Source organism: Cyprinodon tularosa, unplaced genomic scaffold (genome assembly GCF_016077235.1).
Source record: "Cyprinodon tularosa strain WSP-4 unplaced genomic scaffold, ASM1607723v1 ctg128, whole genome shotgun sequence".
NCBI classification, from domain to species: domain Eukaryota; kingdom Metazoa; phylum Chordata; class Actinopteri; order Cyprinodontiformes; family Cyprinodontidae; genus Cyprinodon; species Cyprinodon tularosa.
In genome coordinates this window covers 1,228,872-1,242,817 of record NW_024038092.1, presented here as the reverse complement: position 1 = coordinate 1,242,817, position 13,946 = coordinate 1,228,872, and the positions used below count along the sequence as shown (strand labels likewise).

The 13,946-nt window shown below is 39.5% G+C and overlaps 1 protein-coding gene across 8 annotated transcripts in view; it reads right to left on the bottom strand.

The window, feature by feature from the left end:
* The window catches only part of LOC119777832 (teneurin-3-like), a 488,332-nt gene that overhangs the window by 125,569 nt on the left and 348,817 nt on the right, over positions 1-13,946 (bottom strand). For all 8 annotated transcript variants that reach the window (XM_038276831.1, XM_038276836.1, XM_038276833.1 and 5 more), the window contains one exon: positions 7,659-7,859. In XM_038276831.1, the coding sequence (XP_038132759.1) occupies positions 7,659-7,859 (201 nt within the window). The remainder of the gene's footprint in view (positions 1-7,658; positions 7,860-13,946) is intronic.

The window sequence follows — 13,946 nt, the reverse complement described above, 5'->3', positions numbered from 1 at the left end:
TAAGGGCCTGAATATTTCTTTAGAATATGCTGAATTTACAAAAATTAATGCATCAATATATTTAACAATATATTGTGCCAGCTGTATTAAATAAACTGAATAAATAAATAAAAAGTTACACATTATTAAACAAGACATATTTATAAGATATAAAAAAACAAGAAGCTATTAGGTTAGTAAAAATAAAAGTATAAATAATAAAATATAGATAAAATATGTGAAACATGTCTAATTTCCTATGTACAGAGATGTAGATCTATCATTAACAGACAGGGTATGTCGCTCTGACATACGATCAGACAATTTACCTTTGTTTCAGTGAGGTGGACGCTAACTGTGTTCTAGCTTCCTGTTTTTAAAATGATCCAGATTTTCACTTCTGTGCAGATTGTCACTTCCGTCCCAAGTCCCGTATTTGACTAGGTCAGATTAACAAAAGTAAGCCTGCACAGCATATTCTTAAACTAGAACAGAGATGATTATCTACTAATATATAATTATGAGGGAAAGATAAGCTGTGCTTTCTTGTACTGCCACTTCTTGTTTTTTTTTTTTTTTTTTTTTTGTGGGATTCATAGCAGTTAATTTTTTACTTTATTCATTTTCTGCCCTCCCAAACTACTATTATGGTTAAAGGATTCTGTTTATTAAAATTATGTTATTGATTATTTATGTCTGAGCCTACCCTGCCTGATGTTTGCTCACTGTCAGATTCCAAACCTGTTCTTCCTTGTCATTGAGAGATTTTATTTTGTATTTTCCCCAAGCAGATGTGTTTTTGCTTTATAACTGTGCCTCTCTTCTTGTCACACCCAGGAAATGGCTGCTGAATTGCTGTGCAGTTGGACTAAAATACATATGGGGTGTATCTCAGCAGGAGCTAGGGTAGGGAAGGCAAGGGTAGGGTAACAAAGGCTAGGGAGGGTAGGATCACAAAGGGTAGGGAAGGGTAGGGTAACAAAGGGGAGGGGAGGGTAAGGAAGGTTAGGGTAGGGTAGCGATGGGTATGGTAGGGTAACAAAGGGTAGGGTAGGGAAGGGTAGGGTAGAGAATGGTAGGGTAAGAAAGAATAGCAAAGGGTATGGTAGGGTAAGAAAGGATAGCAAAGGGTATGGTAGGGTAAGAAAGAATAGCAAAGGGTATGGTAGGGTAAGAAAGGATAGCAAAGGGTATGGTAGGGTAAGAAAGAATAGCAAAGGGTATGGTAGGGTAAGAAAGGATAGCAAAGGGTATGGTAGGGTAAGAAAGGATAGCAAAGGGTATGGTAGGGTAAGAAAGGATAGCAAAGGGTATGGTAGGGTAAGAAAGGATAGCAAAGGGTATGGTAGGGTAAGAAAGAATAGCAAAGGGTATGGTAGGGTAAGAAAGGATAGCAAAGTGTATGGTAGGGTAAGAAAGAATAGCAAAGGGTATGGTAGGGTAAGAAAGGATAGCAAAGGGTATGGTAGGGTAACAAAGAGTAAGGAAGGGTAGGGTAACAAAGGGTAGGGTAGGGAAGGGTAGTGTAACAAAGGATAGCAAAGGGTATGGTAGGGTAACAAAGAGTAAGGAAGGGTAGGGTAACAAAGGGTAAGGAAGGTTAGGGTAGGGAAGGGTAGGGTAACAAAGGATAGCGAAGGGTAGAGTGACAAAGAATAGCAAAGGGTATGGTAGGGTAACAAAGGATAGAAAAGGGTAAGCTAGGGTAACAAAGGGTAGGGACGGGTAGGATAGGGTAGGGTAACAAAGGGTAGGGATGGGTAGGATAGAGTAGAGTCGCCTTGTAGAAAATTGTCCCTGAAGTGCTCATCCCATTCAATCTCCATAAGTGCTCAGCGGCATACCCTCTGACCAAACAATTTTCCATTGAATCAGATGCGAATAGTTTCTAGTGTGTTCAGGGTTTATGCTTCTGCTTGAGAATAAACAGAAGCCTTCTGGTGGAAGATGATAATATTACATTATTTCTGAAAGAAAATTTTAATCTGATAAATCATTCATTAATGATACAAATAAAACATTGGTAGTTAGGCACTATGTGTCGCTCTGCCCAATCAGCTCCAAAGGCTCTACTAAATGTCCTTCCTTTATTTGAATGGATTCAAATGGAACAGTCCCAGATTGATGATGTGTAGAACCAACCCTGAGCTCTACACACCATCAATCTGGCTCTCAGGTTAGCAAAGTAAGGCAAAAAGATGTCATATTTGAGAAAACTGCTTAAAACTGTTCTAACATTATATACCACCAACCTTGCATCCTCTTTAACGATATAACTCCTTAGCTTAACAACTTTCCAACATCTCCCTCCTAAGCATCAGAATTTGCAGCATGCAAATGTCCTGGAGCCAAATGAAAGACACTAACTTGAAGTTTTTAGCTCCTTGTGTTTCTGTGTATCAGAAGTATTGTCTTCCTTTTAGCTAAGCCAGGCAATAATTGTATTTTTTGATCTGTCGACGATGACTAAATCCCATGCTATGCTACGTTCTGTATGCAATAATGAACATTCACCAACATCTACATCACAACGGTTAAAAACATAGTATGCTTTGATTAATATAATCTTTAGAAAAAAGGGAGGTACGGAAATTAAATGGGATAGCGAAGAAACAAGCCCTAACCCACTGCAGATGTACAAAGATATAAACACTTTATTACAATTCATAACATAGAGCATGTATATAAAAAGTTCCAGCTCTACAGAACTAACAGGACTTTAGCACAGTTAGATAAATAAGAGAGTGTCTAATAACAGAGGTAGAGAACATGTAGGAGGGCCAGGCATCGCTTCTGACCAGGTAGCTCATAGGAACAACCGTCTAAAAGGGTATTTAGGCTTTCAGAAGGATAACCATGACACCCAGCAGACATAGCTGAACACTGACCAGAAGAAGATGACCAGTTTGAGTCTCAGCCTCCATCTTGTCTAGACCCAATCCAATATATGGCAACTCAATCTATGGGACGTCCTGGAAAAAACAAATCTAATCATTGGTGAAGCACCTCACAACTTCCTGGACGTAAAGGTTATGCTGCAGACTTCTAGGGGCCAGACTCCCCAGCAGAGCGTCGGAGATCTCCCTCCAGGGGTCAGAGCTGTGTGGGTCTGAAAGGTGGAGCTGGGCACTTCTGTGTGTTGTTTTCTACATGGCTACCGAATGAAAGTCTGGTTGAACTCTGGCTTGAAGTAGAACAATAGAACAGTGCGAGTGTGAAGTCAGCTGCGTTTGAGCGGCCATGTGGCGCTCGTGTGGCTGTCTGTGTGAGACCGTGTCAAAGAAGTAGAGATTAAACGCCACACTGCTAAACTCTGATAAGGGACTGAAGTGCCTTGGGTTGAATGTCGATGTATCTATCCACGCTTGTGTGTTTGATGGCTGCGCATTTGAATGTTTTGACGGATCCTGAGGGAAAGGTCAACAGCACGCCGAAAGTATTATTGTATCAGTGCAGAAGGTATGTACGTGCGCATGCTACTAAAACAAAATACTTATTTGGATGTGCGTTTGATGGTTTGACAATACTTGCTATAACAGCTTGAGGCAACACAAACAGAAGTGAAGGCGCGCATACACACTCGCTTCCCTCTTGTTTGTTTTTATGTCATGCCATCTGTTACTGATCTGCATTCCTCCTCCAGTTTTCCTTCGCTTTATCCCCTTTTTACTGCTTTTCTTCTCTCTTCCTGTTTCCAAACAGCCCAAATACTGAGAACACATTGGATGCCATGGTGCTAACCAAAACAATAACCTTCACCATTGCTTAGATTTTGGTCATCTGAAGTAAACTGAACATCATGTCTGTCAGATGCAGAGATGGTAGAGCAGCGTTTATAGTTAAGGCACACAGTGAAATACATTGAAAATCTAAAAATTCAAGCCAACAATGTCGTTTGAAGACAGAACAAGACCTTATTACCTTTGTAACATAAAAAAAGTATAGTAACAATATAATAACAAGAAACGCCAACTTGCCCGAATATATTAAGAAAAATAATAAGAGGGCATCTGTAAGAAATCCATGAAAAAAACTGAACTAAAAAACTAAAGAAAGACATTTTTCTTGTCACAGCACAATCTTTAAGCTTTAATGCTGATACAGGCACTTTTTTAGCTTGGCTTATTAACTTTTAACCTTTTTTTTCTTGACTTGTTACCTTTTTTTTTCAAATTAATTTACAGTAGGTAATTTATCATACAAGGGTTCATCTAATTGGTCGAATGCCAAAATAGGATGTGCAGCCATGTAGCAGTATCTTTGCTGAATGGCTGGATATAGATCTTTTGATTCTCCATTTGGGGACTCCATTTGTAAGGGGTATGCAAGTGATCAATAACTCTGACTTGCTCTATAAAGGGTTTAATGCTCCAAATACAAGACACTGATTTAAGCTTCCTGTAGCTCTATATGACTTTTCTTCACTTGGAATTAAAACAATCCCACTAATCATTCTGGCTTTATTTGATCCCAAAATTTTCATAACTTGTCACAAGGGTCAATAAAAATGTAAAAAAAAAAAACTCATGATTTCAGCAGGTAACTAAGAAATTTTGCTTGGTGAATAAATCCACTGGGTCGCCGGCCAACATTTTAAAGCGTTTATAACTAATAAACTAATAAAAGTGGAAGATACTTGCTTCATAAATGTTTTGTGGCCATAAAAACACTTCAGTGTTATTCCATGGGTCAAATAGGTGAGTAAAAGCATTTGGCACAACTTGGAGAGATTTGAAGGTGCACCAAAAGTTTAAAGCCCCACAACTATGGAACTGTTTTAGCTAGAGGTCTCAAATTTTCTGCATTTGTGTTTGACATGATGCAGAACAATGTAATGCAATGAGACCTGCCTATTTTCAAGCAAGTTCGATCGTAGCCGGTTTGTCTGAAGCATCTTGCTAACTAGTTAGCAACTTAGCAACTAGTAGGTTCCCAATGGGAAATTCCATTGGGACCAAGTAGCACTAAATTGGTGACTTAGAAACGACGCTGTCAAGGAACGCTATGGACAGAGGAAACATGCAAGAGAAGGAGAGTTTAGTGTCGGAGGTCGTGGATGAGTCTCCTCCGTCATCCATTTTTTATTTAGAGGAGAAAAGCGGGGACGAAGATGTAGTGGAAGAGGACGCCAGGGCGGCAGAAGCTTGGTTTGGTGTAGAAGGCTTCCAGCCGTACACGTTTGAGCCCTTGCCTCGAAACGCTGCCAGTTCTGTTAGCTCTACGCCTGCTGAAGACACAGACGTCCATCCCCGTGAACACTGGGACGCAACTCAATGGGAAAGGAAATTATTCTTATTATTTCAACCGTTGCGTATATTAGCTGTGACATATGAATCAAGATGCTATGACCGAAAAAATTTAAATGACAGATGACTGTTGATAAATGATTGACGTATAACTAACTGGCCTGCATGAAATAACAGAAAAACAAACAGATTTTAAGACAGGATTTTTTTTAAAAGAGAAATGTTCAAAATTTTGGGACTATATAGTCTGATAAAGATTACATTTATATACATGTTTAAACCAGAATGATTTGACATTTAAATATGACTTCCCTACAAATTTTTATTTGCTTTCATTCTTCAAAAACTACAGAAAGGTTTAAAAAATTCTTTAAATTATCTAATTTCTCCAGAATATAGTTGCTATGGAATTAAAAAATGCATCGGCTTAAAGTGATGAGGATGTAGATGCTGCATACTGATATTAAAGATGATCTAAAGCAGTGATGAGACTGACAGGCAGCCAACCAGCACCGCCAAGCAGAGTGCTGATGGAAATGTGAGGAAACGGACTACCTGGAAATATCTCCTCTTTCATGTCTAGGAAGGCAGTTAATGTGAAGAACCCTTCAACAAACAGCAGTTAGGAGAAACGTCTCTAACCCAAGAACCAAGCAGCAAACAGCAGACGACTGCAGACACAACAGCTTTAGACACAATAACTCCTCTAGAAAACAGGTTCACCCTTTGAGATGTTTTATGGCTAAAAGGTGCTGCAGAAATAAACCTGCCTTACGCTACATTACCTGAGTTTAAGGCTTTAAAACAAGATATAAAGTAGGCTCTATATGTGTGCTTGAAAAAGGTTTTAGCCAACGACTGGCATTTAACGAGAGCTGGAATCAATTGATAAAAACTATAAAAAAAAAAAAAAAAAACATTATATTCTCTGCACAAAAACAGGTACATCGAATTCAGTTGAATTTTTTTTTTCAAAACAGAGAAAAGTAAAAAACTAGTTATATTCAAATTATTTATATCTAAAGAAGGATTAGATATAAGGATTTTTAAGAGTTTTTTCCCTCATTGGAATCAAGTATTGTTTAAAATATAACACAACGTAAAACAAGGATTTATTCATAAATGAGGAATGTCGAGCATCTTGAGACCCTATGCTTAGGGATCGATTTAACAAATAAGGAAATATTAAGTGTTTTAGCATCACATTATTATCAGTATACCTGAGTCAAAGTGGACTCAGGTTGCTGATTGGTGGAGCTGGTCGTCCGTCATCGGCAGGTCAGAGCTCAAAGCTTTCTTTATGAAACGGGTTGTGGTATGATGACTTTATTCTCATAATATTAAGACTTTCTTCTTGTAGTTTTATGACTTTAATATATAAGTATTATGACTTTATTCTTGAAATAAATAAAAAAATCTCCAGCCTGGCCCTCCGTCGTATCGCTGTATGTTTCCTCTGGTATTTATTAGTTCATCATTGGTGATGAGTTCAGAGGCCCTCCTTACCATCACCCTCATCTCCAGCCCATCCGAACCATTCATATCAGCTCTAGTCATTACAAACGTGTCGGTCAAACTGAATTTGAGCCTAAGGTGACAGAGGTGACAAATACTGGGTTTAACTATAAAACTAGAAGAATTTTGAAATTGAAGCTTTTCTACAAAAGTTAAGTAAAGGTCCAGTTTTAATTCTGCTATTACTTTTAGGACTAAAATGTTAACTTCTCTTTGTTTATACGTACATTTTTTATCTTCTCTTACATATTGAGCATTGATTTATCTATTTTTTGTCATTCATATCAGGGTTTTTATGAAATGAAAGTCGTATTTTAAATGTTTCAAATACAATAAACACACTTAAGCTTCTTGTAGCTGTCTATGACTTTCCTTCACCTGGATTAAAAGAAATCTGACTAATAATTTTGCCTTTGTTTCATAACCAAATATCAAATGACTTGTAACAAGAGTAAAAAAAAAATAGGAATAAAAAAATCACAATAAATCCACATCATTCCATATATAAGTCATTTCCTCTTGATTTAAACAGGTAACTAAAACAATTTACCAGTTGAATCAGATTATTTCTATTTAAAATGAGAAAAAAAAGATTTTGTTTTGTTTAAAGTTTTGTTTTGATTTTGTTTAAAGTTTTTCTATTATCTTAACCAAATGTTTCAAAATGTCTGACTGAGTGAAAGAAGTCCAACCTGCTGTTCAGGTTCCCTGTTTCAGCAGTCCATTTAATGCAGATTAGAACACCCTGCAGATAAACCTTCAGGTTTGGCTCAGAGGAGAAAAGATACACAGAATAAAATACTGATCATAATTGATTTAGAAAGCCATGTTATAAAATAAAATCACAGTTTATGTGTAGATTATTTGCAGGGAAACTGAACCAACTGAAAGGGAGGCAAACAGAAGCAGCTGACCCACCTAAAGAGCAGTCTGGTCCCGTCCAGTTCTGGTCACATGCACACGTCCCGGTCTCTGCATTGTAGGTCCCATGGCCTGAGCACTGGTCCGGACACAAGGCCTTAGCAATCTCACAGCTGGCGCCACCCCATCCCGGCTGGCAGTGACATTCCCCGTGGATACACACTCCATGGGCCGAACAACTGGGGTCTATACAATCCACTGGAGACAGATGGGGAGGAGGGATGGCTGATTTAACATTTGATTCTGTTTTATTTCTCCTTTAATAAACCAGCAAAAAATATAATTCCCTTTGAAACAAGAAAACAGTGAAAATCTCTTCTAGTCGTCAGCATGAGATGCTGCATGCTTTACATCATTTATAATGTCTGCTGATGGACATATTACATGGTGTTTGAAAATAAAATCAGCCACTTCTAATAATCTACTAGATAGATTGTTTAATCTGGACATCAGGACAGAGACTGTAAGGGGGATTAGGCCAAAGGAGATGGAGTGGATCATTCAGTTTTGATTTGGTTTTACTCTGGAGAAAATCCAACTGCAGAACAGATTCTGCACTCCTGAATATAATCCACAGTGTTTTATAAAAGCTGAATTATTAACCTAAAATCTGCAGTCTAGCGAACATTATTTTTGTATTTTTTAAACAAGTTTTTAAGAGTTATAACTGTTTTTTTTTCTTTTTAAATTTGTATTTTTCACTGAAAAAGTCCTATTTGTGTTTTAGGGAGAATTTTAAGATCTGTCCAAGGACAACAGATGAAAAATAGTTTTGGCTAACTCTGGTGGGTTTGCAGGAATGCTTATTAATGTACACTGTCCCTGTCACATAAATTAGTAATAATAATAATGACCTCTTTGAATCGCACAGCAATAGAAACCTTAACAGGGAGCCTGTGAGAAACATTCAGGAAGTTTTAAAGTGCGTTAGGATCACTGCTGCAGTCTTTAAGCTGCAGATCTTAAGAGCAGGAAAATAATGTAAGAAAAGATTAAAAAAGGAGACAGTAGCAAACAGACTGCATATCGACTTGAATCAGCACAGTGACGCCCAGAGTGACAACCTGGCTGTGTAGCTCAGCGGCCGATGTGACGTACTAATGAAGTGGGGGTGTCAAAGGCCGGCATCCTGCCCATGTTGTTGCATTTATTTATGCTCCATAAAACTGGAGTAGAAGCAAATGTTTAATTGCTGTCGTTTATCGCGGTCCGTTTTAAACCAAACTCACCTCATCCCTTAAAAAAAGGCCTTAAAAGATGTAGAAGGTTTCACAGGTGAGAATGAAGAACCAACTACCAGTTTTAGTCCGTGAGGCAGACACCCTGTCTACTTTTAAGGCTAGGCTTAAAACTTTCCTTTTTGATAAAGCTTATAGTTAGGGTGGCTCAGGTTATCCTGAGCTCTCTCTCTATAGTTATGCTGCTATAGGCTTAGACTGCTGGAGGACATAGGGACCCCCATTTCATCATTCTGCTTCATTCTCTCTCTGTTCTCCTATTCTGCAGAATCTGTTTGTTCAATCTCTAACCTTCTGCTCTCTCTGCTTTTCCTCAGAGTAGCTTTGCCTCGTCTGTTCCTGTTTGGCTGTGACGTCATCCTGGAAAGAAACATCAGCTGTGCTGCTTCCATCAACACCTTTGTTTCTAGATGCTGGAGATCGGTCTGTTTTCCAGTGTAGTCCTGTTTCTCTGACTGTGACTAACTGGATGTTTTCTCTTCATCCTCACACTGAGCCTGGTTCTGCTGGAGGTTTCTTCCTGTTAAAAGGGACTTTTTCCTCTCCACTGTCGCTACAAGCATGCTTAGTGTGAGGGATTGCTGAAGAGTCAATGAGTTTATGCTATCAACTGGTTTTTAGATAGAAAATTTTGAATCAATCTGACTGGATGATCTGGTGAACTGTAAAGTGCCTTGAGATGCTATAGAAATAAACTGAATTGAATCGTTCTTCCTGCATTAAAGATCTGGAGCTAAAGTCGAGGCGTTTTGTCGTCTGTCTGTGAACCCGTGCAGCGCGCTGTGTGTGCTCTGAATCACTAATTGGTATCAAGCGCCTGCTGTAATGTACACCTTGTAGCTTGTCTGAGCGCTCACTGCAGCGTAACCGCTGATGTGTAAGTGTATGTCAGATTAGAGGAAATTAATTTGCACTAGATTTGCATTATCATTTTAATAAGCTACTTTTCAGCAGGGCTGGTTCAGGCAGGTGTGCATAGGTCACTCAGATTATTAGCTTTAAATCTACCCGCTTATGCATTTAGCCACTGGGTGGTCACACTCATGTAGGGAGAAAAGGTGAAAACTAACACGGGATTAATTACTTTAACAACACACTCCCCCCCACCCCACCCCGACCCTGACATTGGAGAGCAAGATGGGATAAATGTGGATATGCAGATAAAAAATGCAACAAAGTTTATTAGCATAAATTGTTGTGGTATAGTTATAGACGTGATGAAAGAAATAGAGAAGCCTATTTTATTTATTACCACAGCAGGAAAATGCAGCTTAGATACAACGAAGCCCAAGAAAAATGAAATGATGATTAAATACATTAAAATAAAATCAGATCTAAGAACTGAGTTTATGTATCGTTTGCAGCTATCAACAGGAAAACACATAAAGCAAAATGCTTAACAGCTAAGAGTTTGCAGCTGCTGCGCACATTCTGATTAGAAGCCTAATAATCTGTGGCAACAAGCTCTAATGCTCTCTCGGTTCTAGTCATCAGGCAACGGAACCATTTGGCTGAGATCAGTCGGCAGGAAAGTTGCTTAATGATTGTAATTGCTCTGGTCCTGCAGCGCTGGAGGAAAACGTCCTGCAGGGACGGCAGGGCTGCTCTGCTGCAGCGCTCGGCTACTTTGGTCTGTCTCCACACGGCTTTCTGATCATAAACTGAAGCAGAGTCGTGCAGAAGGTGTGAGGATTGGAGCGAAGGCCTTAGATGTTCTCTGCTGACAGCAGAGGGATGGTATTTGTGGATGAGGTGAGGTCGTCTGAAAGAGGGGGAGGGGTTAATAGTTCCAGTGTTTGGAGCAGGACGTCTGTCCAAATCGCTCCTGCAGTCATGATCTGAGGGACGTCTAATGACTTGGAGGCTGTTATCTCTTGACAATTTAGTTCAAGAAGTGTTCATACTCTATTGAGCAGTTTTCCATCTTCCACTCATGAAATCAGTGAGTTTTATAAATATAGAGCAATACATGATCATAGATTACTATCTGAAACCTACAAAGTGTAGCAGACCGTCTAAATGCCGTCTCATAACAGTGGGGGGGTGGGCCCCTGTTGGCTGGGCTCAGTCTCTTCCAGACTCTAACATTTGTTCAATAACTCTAACTAATGTCCCAGCATCATACCACCACCACCTTGTTTCAAAGCAGGGTTGTTTTTCTCTTGGAGGAAATGGTTAATTTTCAACCACACATTTTTTAATGTCTTGCTCTACTATTCTTGTCTGTGAGGCAGGAAATATGAAAAACATTTAGAAATCCTCTGAGAGTATCCAGTTCTCCTGCCACCAGATAGAAGCTACTCCATTCCTTCCTTTGCTAGAAAAACATGTACCAGTATAGTTTTAGCAGCACACTAGTGGGCTGGGAACACTTGAAGACAAGCGGTTTACACAGCAGGGGGTCTCAAACCAAACCTGTGTTCAGGCATTAGCGATGTAAGCTAGCCACCCACTCATCCTAAAAGAACAGCTGATCTCAGCAGCATGTTCACTTCCAGGTCCCTTTGATTGGCAAAGAGTCTAACCATTGCTGAGCTGGAAAAACGATCTAGAAATACGTAAAAAATTCTTAAATTAAGTGTATTTACCCTTGATTTCAGCAGGTAAATAAGATTATTTAACAATGGAATTAGTATTTTTACTTTTAAAATAAAATAATTAGATAATATGCACTGGAAATAAAACAATGTAATTGTGTTTTCTTATTTTAAATGTAAATTGTCTTGTTCTATTGGCAAAATGTCTCTTTTACCTCCTCATTTCAAAATTTATCTAGATTTCCATTTTTTTCAGTGTGTCTTCTCCATGTTGTTCTAATCCTTTAACCCTGACTTTTAAGGTGAGCTAAGAATAACCAGACTGAGCTCTTCTGATAAGTTTTAAAAAAGGTTTTGCAAGCATTATTAAAAAAAAGCCCCTCCCCCTTAATAATGTCCAACATCTCAGGAGAGTCTTCTGACTTTCAAATTATTTCTTTGTCATGTTTAAATTGTCAACTTGGGGAATGTGGTTGTTTGAGGACCCAAATGCAGAGATGAGTTCTTGTAGGTTTCATGGAGAAAAACTGAGGCAAACATCCAAAAAGCACAAAAATACTGAGAACCAAAAACCAGCAGACATCAGGGAAAACTTACTTAGGGGGCCAGAGACTAGAAAGCAACAAAACAACAATGAGGAACCAGCAGTGAGTGACTGCAGAGGTGGTTTATATAAGGGGAACAGAACAAAGGATGGACTGTGCTGAATAAGGAGCAGGTGTGAGTGGAACTAACTAGAAGGAAGCCAAGCAGCAGAGAGTAACTTAAGACTGCTTGAATATAATGGAAAATAAACCAAAGATCAGAAAAACTGAATAACTGAAAACTAAAATCTCAGAGTCCCCAAAAGGGAACAACCGTGACATTAATACGCTAAAGGTCACAATGATCCGACCTGGGAAAAGTCCAGTCGTTTGGATTTTTCACTGCTGGAACAGAACCAGGTTATAAGAGGAGCTTCAAAAGGCCATAAGAGGAAACAGGAGCCATTTCTAATAAGGTTTAACATGTCATGAGGCAAAATAGGACTTTGAAGATGACCTTTTTTATTCTTTAAACCTTTTTTTAAAGGTCGCTACAGACTCCACCAGAAGTGAGAATTTTGTGCTTGTTCCCACAGCTGTAAAAAGACAAAATGATGTCATTTTGTTCTCTCTGCCCTGTCATTGGACGTCATCCTGCTTGTTCCCGACACACGGGAAGAACTCCTTACCTACAGACTTTTCTGAGAACAAAAGTGCGACTAGATTTAGATTGATTCTTCTATCGTTCTATGTAAAGTAAAAGCAGTTTGCTCTCCTCCTTCATTGACCTGAGAAATGTCTCCCCTGTCGTAGCTCTGCTAGCCTTCCTTTTGTTCTTGTCGCCATGAGAACAAGAACAAAATCCTGGATTCTTGCAGAGAACGTAACAAACATTAAGGATGTTTGGTTGCAGGTAGCATCAATAAAGGCCTCTTTGTTCATTGAAAATCTGCTTGTGTCTTCATAGACATCCCAGTTTTATCCTCCTGCTCAGTGCAGGTGAAATTGATTTGTTTTTCTACATGAAGTTTGCCTCATTTGCTTATTCCAGCAGCTCTAAAATGTTCAAAGCCCTTTGGTTTGTCATCAGAGCGTCACGTCATTGAGCTGGAGGGTCATTCTAAGTGTTTTAAGATTTATTTAGGGGCTTAAAGCAGCAACTAAAGGGCTGGTTATCCTCCTGCAGCAGTGTGTCGCAGTTAGCTTGTCACAGGTATGATGTAGATATTTTTTATTTATGCCCAATATTGAAGCATGGTCTGCGCAAGTCATTCCATGTCACAACAGAAGATGGACAATCAGGAACTAGCTAGGATTGTGGGTGGGGTGGGTGGCGTGTTTCTCTTCCGGTTACAGAGGTCTTTCAACAACAATGGCGTTATCTCCCTCCATGAATTGCTTGAAAATGTGCTATCCTTGTGGTGTGGAGAACGAGTCATACAGATGTGGTTACTTCCTCACTTCTTTGTGAACCTCGCTCTTCAAGCTGGTCCATCTTCACAAGTCGTTTTCCACAATGGCGATCATACAAACAAAACAAGCCGGTAAGGGACCAAACAGGAAATACGCTTATGCTACGTTCAGAGCGGACGCTGCAAAAGCAGCAAAATCGCGTCTGCTGCTTCATTTTTGCTGCTTGTACCAGTTAGTTCTGACGTGCGGCTGAAGCAGCTTTGCTGCTCTGGCTGCGCGGTGCAAAAGTGTGTCTGACGCGCGTTGGGCGGAGCTTCACTATCCTTTCTCTGCCTTGCAGCTATATTTGCTGTGATCAGTGGGAATAAAGTAGTTTTAATATGTTTTTAAGTGAGAAAGATTACCATCCTGCCTTCCAATATTAGTTCTGTCGGAGCCGCTCAGACCCCCACATACCGGCGGTGCGCCGACAGAAGGAATCCATTCATCAGCAGCCTCTGGCCGGGTCGCCTCCTCGCGGTTTACCGCGGCGGCTGGTAGGTGTTTTTCATCTAAATAATCCAAACTGCAGGC